Genomic DNA, 9,595 nt, shown 5'->3' on the forward strand with positions numbered 1-9,595 from the left:
GAAATTAATTTGGGTGCACATTCAAGTACTATTAGCCAACCTCGCACAGCTTTTTATCGATAGTATTTATAATTCAAGTTTATACGTATGGCTCATATTTTATTTACATTATAATAGATAAGTAAACTCAATAAATAAGAAATTTTGTTGTTTTTTCTTAAATATGTGAATGAAGTATACAAAGACTAAAACCGGAATTGTAACAGTCTTCGGATAGTCACTATCATCCGGATTTTTCATGATTAATTTAGACATGTTCTTAAATATGTCACTTTATTACAGTAATGTACTAATGTCTATCTCACGGCCTTTTCTTATCTATCTAACACTTTACGTAGTAAATATAAATGAAAACAGATCTACAAATACCAGACTTTTCAGGACAAAAATGTGTATCATTACAACACTACTTTATGAAAATTATATTTGCAATTGTTATGAGAAAAATATAAGGCAAGTTTCTGGTGGAAAAGTGATAAATCTTCCTTAAATGCAAAGTCCAGAAATTTATCACTGGTTATAGAAAATGAAGACAAGCCAGCAAAAATATCCAATCATGTATGAAGATTATCAACAGTTTTGAAAAGTAACTCATTCCTACATATATTCTAAACAAAATATGATGATGATTATTTTATGTACTATAATGTCTTCAAACACAACAAAATAGAAAATATAGTGAGTGGATTCAGAATGTTTCCCTGAAGCAATTTTGAATTTAATTTAAAGCTCACGTGTTCACGTGAGTGTACAATTGCCACATACACATGTTCAAAAATGGGATATAGGAATATATCTTTAATTGAATTTTAATTCGCCAAACATAAAAAATATGAAACGCTCTGTAACAAATACACTTAAAAGATTATATTTGATAGTTTTTATCTGATGATATTTAAATTTCTTATAACAATTTTGTTATTACATTTTTGTATTCCATACGTCCATACCAGGTCACACGTAACCCTCTTCAACCGTCCCACATCCCTTTTATTTCTTGTATGTTCATTTCATTTAAACGTCTCCACCTTTCTAATATCTCAAATGATTTTTTAGAATGCCTCATACCCTTTCCCAACACAATTTCACAAATATTTTTGTTTCTTTTTGTTTTGACATTATTTTTTTTCACACTGTATCTTATATCGAATATTGTTTCTAAGTACTTCCAATACCCCACCCACAGACACTTCTAACGTTCTTTTCTAATGACGGTTGTTATGTTGCTTCTTAGTACCCAACCCAGCATTACACTCGTTTGCTCTTTAACTTCTTGCTCTTTATGTCAACGAAGTCCAGGTGAAGGAATGAATCACATTTGTCACGGCTCTAGTAAAGTATTTCAATAGCCAAGGAAAGTGACCAGATGAGCTAAAAGTTATATTATACATGAAAGGGAAATATAGTTATTTTTGTAAAAACAATAACTTTCAGAATTAAGAAATACAATTTAATTTATCTACTTGTAAAAGATGTAGAATGTAGTAATATTTCCTACATAAAAGCGTAATGGTATGATAAAAAACAAGCAGACTATTCACCCATAGTTACTTTTTAGGCTGAGTGGTCACACATACATCCGTAACAATTTCTGGTCTGTATAACTTCTGGCCGCAGGAAATATTTCGACTTGGACTAGCTTTGTTTTAATGTACTGTTTCTATACAGTATCACTTCAGCGCAAAAACGCAGTTATCTATTACACAACTAGTGCGACAGTGGCGTTGAACCTAATGAAGGGTCGTTTTCTCTTCTCGGAAAAGCTTTCTTGATATGCTTTTATTACAAAGTACATATTATGCATGTTTATGGTTACAGTGCACTTGTAATGTACTTGCAAATAATGCCACTTAAATGTTTAAGTACGCTTCTTTATACTGTGAAGCGAAAGTGATAGTAACAGGCGCAGCGACTGCAAGGCGGCATCTCCGATACATGTATATATTTTTGGAAAATAAATGTTATTAACCAGGTTTTCAACGAAAACCTGAGTTATTAGATTGGGGTATGTCGTTGGTTGGGCGGGCGGCGGCGTCAAACTGGTGTTTCCGGTCAATAACTTTTGTTTCGGTAAAGATATTTGAATAAAACTTGGTATGTATGTAGCTTATATCAAGACAAAGGCTGGGATTGATTTTGGGGTTTCTGGGGTCAAGGTCAAGGTCACTGTTACTTAAAATAGAAAAAGGGTTTCCGGTCAATAACTTAACTTAGGAATGAGCTATCATGATGAAACTTGGTGTATAGAAAACTTATATAAAGTTGTAGCTTGGGATTGATTTTGGGGTTTCTGGGATCAAGGTCAAGGTCATTGGTACTAAAGTTAGGGTTAGGGTTAGGGTTTAGGGTTAGGGTTAAGAGTTAGGGTTTAGGGTTTAGGGTTTAGGGTTAGGGTTGTGCTTTAAAGTTGTGCACTGTGATTCAGTATACTTTTTTATTCTTATGAAAAGTGTTGAAAACCTGGTTTCGTGGCATTGCCGCGTTTCTTGTGTTCGCATTACAATTAAATGTAATATTATTTTCCTTTTCTAGAAGACAACTACCCTCTCAGCTTATAATTAGAATGCACTATTTTTCATATTTTATCATATGAGTCTCGTTCAAACTGAAACTCGGGCTAGCCTGAAATACTGTTCTTATTCCGTTTTCTGTTAACCAAGCAGCTTGTTTAGAACTTGCTTATTTGCTGACCAGATAACTTAGAAGACTTTTCCCAGGATATATAGCTTTGCTTATCTTGTCTAGACACAAGCTTTTAACGATTTTTGCGAATAAAGTTTCATAAAGCGGTGTACGTTACCTTAAATGTTTAAGCAATACCGCCAAGACATAGTATTCATTGAAAAGCATTGTAAATATTTTTTCAGTATTTTGCTACATCAATGATAGTTTGCCAATATAGCACAATAAATATATGTTTATGTTTTACTCCTGATATATAATAATGTTATTTCCTGAAAGTAATATATTCATTCAATTAATGTTTCTGTAATTTCTTTTGTCAAGTAATACTGGTTTATTGTTTTTCTGTGTTTTTTTTTTTTTTGGTTTGGTTTTTTGTTTTTTGCTTGAAACCTTAACTATATTACCGCATTTTCTTTTGCGAATAATATTTTTATGTTAATTTTAAAGTCATTATTTCTAATGTTTCAATTACATTATTTTGTTTATTGAACTTAAATTTTATTTCTATGTACACCAGTTACATTTTAACGAAAAAATCAGTTGCATCTGTGTTACAAAATAGTGTCACTGAGTAACACGATTTCTTTTAAGACAGTAAAATAAATAAATAAATGAACAGATTCAGTTTGTAAAGGTATTCTTTACAATAAATACATTTGTTTACTATGTTCAAAGGTTAAAGAAAAAGAAACACTAATTAAATTTCTTATCTTATTCTACAGGTTCGAATGTATTTCTTGAACAAAACGAACTGTGCGTTGCAATGGGCGATTCAAAACGAGGCAAACTTTGGAGGGAAACTAATATGCCCGGAAAAGGTGTTCCTTTTCGACGGAAATGAACTCGACATGTTTACTGAAACCAAGTATGTTCAATCTGAATTTTAAAAAATAAATCAATTACATTCCATTTGAATGTTTAAAAAGGTTTATAATAGCTTTGTTTATAATATATAACTCCCATATTATTTGTCATGAGTATGCAGTATATTAATTCTTGTTATAAACTATTTTTTTGGTAAGTGTTGTTTTGGTATTTTGCCAGAGGCTTGAATATGTGTTTATTAATGAATCCACTTTTCTTGATTTCTCCATTTATTGCGCTGAATGTATAGGTTCGTGTGCAGCATTGACAGCGCATTTCTAGCCATGTGGTTATGCATATTCTCTCTCTTGGATAGCTGCTTTATCTGATTTTCCTTCCGTACAAAAATGAATGTTTTATTGAACTTTAATCCTTAACACATTTTCTTATACGTCGAAAGACGACAAAAGTTTAATTAATATGCGTTTACATGTAATAGAAATTTTATAAGAAAGTGTATCGCTTTTTTTCAATGATGCATTTATTGCAAATATGTCTCACATTCAATTGTTACAAACTTTATTATCTGAAGACTGTTGTGACTAAGCTACATACATGGATATGCAAAAATAAATTTCAATTTTTACCGCAAGAAAAAAAAACTAATTCAATTAATAAATAAATTATCTAGTCTGTTTATTTAATGAAATCAGGCAACAACGATAGAAGTTCAATCCCGGAACTATGTACGTAAATTCATTTCAAACGTACAGATGCCGCCTGTTTGGCGTGTTATAACATTTGCAACTTTCCGAGGGATTGGTTTTAGGAATCCTTCATATACTAAAGTACTGAACAAAAATTCATTAACACTAACATGTAAAAGGCTAAATTAAATTAATATATCTTTCAGCCATCCTTTCTTTCAAACTTGTTTTAATTATGCGTTACAGAACCGTAGCATGTTTATGTGTTGGGTTTTACGTCACACCGTCATAATTATAGGTCTCTTCTGCATAAATCATAATATAATTCGTCGAAACAAAACAACATTAGCTTAAAATTAGTATGTATTTGCATTAAACTATTGAAGCTTGAAGTTTTCAATTTATCATTGGCATCTTTCGAAGGCAGTGAAATCTCAAGCGAAGAAATGTACATGTACATTGCTTTTTTAATGTTCAAAATCAGAAGGTCATTTTGCCAATTGGCTTTGGTAATAATAATCATTTTAATATCAGTAAATATCAACAGTGTCTTTAGGAGTGAGTGGTTTTGCACTTTCAATTACCTGTTAAGAACAGACTCAGACTCACTGCCATTAACTTGCCTGGTTGCATTCTATGGTTTTAAAGGATCTTCTATTAGATTTTATTAAATACCACAACTTCAGTTTTTAAATCAAAAGTGGCGGTTCTGTACTTGGATTCATTATTTTGATATTTTCTAGTCCTATAGGATCATTGAGTTGATTCATTATATGTATTATAGAATTCTACTTAAGCGGGTGCTAGGGAGCATTAAGGATACCTCTAATGAACAGACTCAGTAAAACCGAGTTTGCCATTATTTTGCTTTTTTGGATTGTGTGCCTCCCAAAGTTCTATTTTGTTATTTGTCAACGTCATCTTTATAGATTTACTCGTATTTATCTTTTTATTCAACTCATCCACATTCTTATGTTAACAGCATTGACTTCTTTTTCAGGTATATGTCTGACGGATGGGAGCTAGTCGACAGCCAGAACAGTGAGAAAGTCTCTTTTATCAAAATTTGGCATGGTCAGTGTCCACACATATCAGTTTGCTTCCGTCGGTCAACGCAGCAAACTCCAAGGACAACATCACTTGCTATAGAAATGAGTTTACATGTGTTTACGTTTCAACGAACTTTAGAGGAAAATGGCGAGAAAATGTTCATTCAAGTTTTTGAAGATGAAAAAACGCCTTTCACACAAAATGAGATCAGGTGTAACCACCAAATAGAAATTCAGATAAACAACTATAACGATAACAGTTGTGAAACAACTAAACTGAAAACTAGTCATGATAACATGGTAGCTGAAAGACCACTGGCTTCGACGGGAGGAGAATTGCCGACGAGATTGGCAGAGTCGAGTTTAAACTGTGATAAAACAAACAATGCTGATAACCTCAAGTTTGTTATAAATAACAAATTCTCCGCTTGTTCAAAGACGGAACATTATAGCAGGGTGCTCACTGATGGTGCTGAACCGCGGTTGTTTCCGCATTATCTCCGACAGCGTTTAGTACTATTATTAGATCCGCCAAAGGGTCCATATGGTCAGGATTGGAAGGACTTAGCTTCAAAATTAGGCCTGGATGCATGTATCCCAAAGTTACAAACACAGATGCACCCAACTGCTGAATTGTTGAACGTGTTAGAAAATCAAGGAAAATCGTACACAGATGTTATAGCTTTATTTAATGATATTGGGCGTATGGACTGTGTTGAAGAAATGAAGAAGTATTTCGAGACAGGAGTGACACACGCTCATTTGAGTTCTCGCGAACCAATCGAAAACACATGTAATGGTTATGAACGAGGAGAAAGTCACCTCCGGTCGGAAGAGTCCCCTTGGACAGGAAGTTCAAGGCATATTTGGCCTAGTCAGTTTTCTAGTCGTAAAAGTATTAATGAAACTTACAGCAAAGACATATCTGACAGTCATAATTAAATAAACACTCTACCATACATTGTTTATAAAATCATATCATTCATATATGGCACTTGTTATGTTTCACACATACCATTAGACTAAGTGTTAGTCTTCTTTCTGTCAAGCTTTATAGATTTTTGGTAATAATTAATATTGATTTTTGGCTGAAACTTCGTAACACGGGTTGGTAAACTCAATCTTGGGCCTTTTCAACTTCGTTTATCATTGATTAAAAGAATAAGTTCGCTTGAAGATAATATTTTACATGTTCGACTTCAAAGTACAGGTTTATATACGTGAATTTGTTTTAGATATATTAGCTAGACTATGTGCATCTTTCATTCATTACGTTGGGACATTCTTTTCTGTATATAAAAGAAAAGTCATAATAGCGTACATATTTGTGTCAGTTGCAATTTGTTTATTTCCAGGGCAATCACTCTTGAAAAAATAAACGAAAAAAAAACAGATATGAGTTTGACTTCTAAACTAGTCAGCTGGTCGCCGGGTTGATGATATTACTATTAGTCTCTCCTATAAAAACATATTTGAGTCGCATAATGAGAAAACCAACATAGTGCATTTGCGGCCAGCATGGATCCAGACCAGCCTGCGCATCGCTTTCAAAGCCTATTGCAATATGAGAAACCGTTAGCGAATCGCAAATCTACTTGGTTTTCTCATGGTGCTGCTCAAAATATCTTATTAAAATATGATTTTCTAATATACTATACACATCTATGTATATGTTTATTTAAAATTGAATTCAACGTGAGGAAAATATCTGTAAATGTTGTTTCAATACGTATGTTCAAAAATGCGTGCTTTCTTATGACAAGTTTTAAAGTTAATTATTATGTTCATTACCAGTGAAACAATTTGACAACTAAGTAAGGTTCTTAGCGGGTCTGTCTCTGTATGTCCTTGTATAAAGCATGACATTGGCAGTCTTTTTGTGGTTAAATTATCATCATCTACCTCCTTAAGCGGAAAGCATTTGGTAAATTACTGACTTTCTAAATTTGGTGTATGTTCCACTCTTATTACAGTGATATTTTCTTGAATAAATGTTATGCATCAATCCGACTTTTCCGGTAGGCAACGGCCTGTAAGAAGTAGTTGGCACTCAAATCTGGTACAATATTCAAAAGGATAAAATAATATGACATAAAAAGCATAGCTCTCTGTGAGACGAATTTAATATATTCTTCGAAAATAATATTTACCGAAAAGTCATAAAATCGGCAATAAGTTTGTTCACTTTTTCTTGCATAGGGCCATTCATCTTTGTAAGTTAGAAAAACAAACTGTGGAAGGTCTCTGTATTGGTAGATTGAAATGATTTGCTGCCATTATTATTTCATCCCTTAAACCTGCAGAGGAGGGTAAAATAATTTTTATATGAACCCTACCACTGAAATTAATTCTCAATAGTTTACATTGTTTACTCATACCCGGAAATACATGTTTTTACTTTTATTGTATATTAAACTTAAGATGGTAGTTTAAAATAAACAAAGATTCTGATGTCACATACATACTTTAATAAGAAATAGGTACATAGGTCACGGCATTATGTCCCAACTATTTAAGGTGGCCGGTGGTCTAGTGGTAACACGCTTGACTGCCAATCCAGAGGTCCGGGGTTCGAATCCCGGTCCAGGAACTGGACATTTCTGAGATGCTTTTGAGTGTCTCCCACCTGAATGAGGCCTGTACTGGTTCTTCCCAGGTCTTCGCGTGTATCGGTGCTATACACCAGACTGTCTATTCGCAAAGAGCTAGGCTAAATTAGCCGGACAGGCCTGTATCTCTGTCTGTCTGTATCTCTGGGGACTTTATCTCACTCTGTACCTCTGGTCAGATCGCTCTGTGTCTGTACTAGTAGAAGATGAATTTCGCACCCTGTGTGGCTGCGTTTACTATATGTAAAGCGCCTTTGAACGTGAAAAGTGAAAAGGGCGCTATATAAATCTGTTATAATAATAATAATAATAATATTTAATGTAGCGCTACAGTTCTGTGGGTTTGTAACGGTGATTCGCGCAAATGTATGACGAAATAATATATAGAATGGAAAAGAAAAACAACCCCAATTAGTGAACATGACCTTAAAGCTAGAGTTCTTGGCCTTGCTACTCTGAATGTTTGTCTTGAATACAAAAAAGACAATAAATCTTAAAGAATACAAATGAGAGTTATGTTTCTGTTTACTGTGAACATTTCAAGGCTCCTGTAGGCTGGTATTGATGTCTTATGCTCATGATTTTGTTTTAAACTTGAAACTTAAGTAAAACTCGCTTAAAACCGTTGAAAAAATATGAAGTAAATATATGTTTGTTTTCCACGAGAAAACAATTTTTCCTTTCCTTTTGATCGACATATTTTTATGGTAAGATCTTGTATGTAACATTATAATATAATATAATATAATATAATATAATATAATATAATATAATATAATATAATATAATATAATATGATATAAATTTATTTTCATGACAAATACGCTCAAAGGCGCTTTGCATACAACAGCAGCCACTCAGGGCGCCAAATTCAACCCCACCAGTACAGACGCTGAGTGATCTGACCAGAGGGACGGAGCGAGAGAGAGAAAAACAGAATAAACACACCGTATTTCAGTATCCCAGAAGTATTTTGGTGCTAGACCGGATTTTGAACCTCTAGATTTGGCAGTCAAATGTGTTATTACTAGACCATCGGGCCATAATATTATTTGCATAAGATATTTCGATCTTACACAGCAACAAAAAAGTGCAGTGTTGAGCATTATAATGCTGGTCACGATTGATTCTGTCTTTGCAACCAGTTTAGATCATGATTCTGCATTTGCAACCAGTGTAGATCATGATCATCCTGCACATGGGTGCAGTCTGATCAAGATCTGCACTGTTAGACATTCAGTCAGTATATTTTTGGTTAGCATCCCTTTAAACAGTTAATGGTACTGTCCAAATTGAAAGATGGTACTGTCCAAATTGAAAGATGGACAAGTTCATCATAGAAATTTATATTGAAACTGGTTTATGGAACCAGCCTGTTTAAACACCAATGTAACGTTTTTATCTTGTTACGTCAATGCCACATATACACTTAACCAGAACCGAACTGAAAAATAAAAAACCTTACTATCAATGGGCAATATAATATATGTGGAGACGGAATCGAAAAGTTAATTGAAACAAAAGCGAAAACATAAACGCATAGAATTCTGAGTTGGATCAGCGAAATTGGTCCGAAAAGGTGAAAATTGTCATTTTTCCACAAGATATTCGATGTTTTCTTTGCATATGATAATACAAAAAGTTGGTCAGAACGTCATCCATGATACTCATGCAATTTCTAAACATGCTTGCGATCTTCTCTTAATTTGTCTCCTTATTTATGGATCACATGAATCCGTTT

At 33.4% G+C, this 9,595-nt stretch overlaps 1 protein-coding gene across 1 annotated transcript; it reads left to right on the plus strand.

The window, feature by feature from the left end:
* Positions 1 to 1,270: 1,270 nt before the first annotated feature.
* On the plus strand, positions 1,271 to 6,253 carry LOC123539644 (uncharacterized). The gene is made up of 2 exons (XM_053526592.1): positions 1,271 to 3,550; positions 5,197 to 6,253. Exons 1-2 carry the CDS (start codon positions 3,414 to 3,416, stop codon positions 6,185 to 6,187), a joined length of 1,128 nt encoding a protein of 375 aa, XP_053382567.1. The 5' UTR covers positions 1,271 to 3,413; the 3' UTR covers positions 6,188 to 6,253.
* Positions 6,254 to 9,595: the final 3,342 nt, after the last annotated feature.

The sequence above is a fragment of the Mercenaria mercenaria genome, chromosome 16, assembly GCF_021730395.1.
Source record: "Mercenaria mercenaria strain notata chromosome 16, MADL_Memer_1, whole genome shotgun sequence".
Lineage (NCBI taxonomy): Eukaryota > Metazoa > Mollusca > Bivalvia > Venerida > Veneridae > Mercenaria > Mercenaria mercenaria.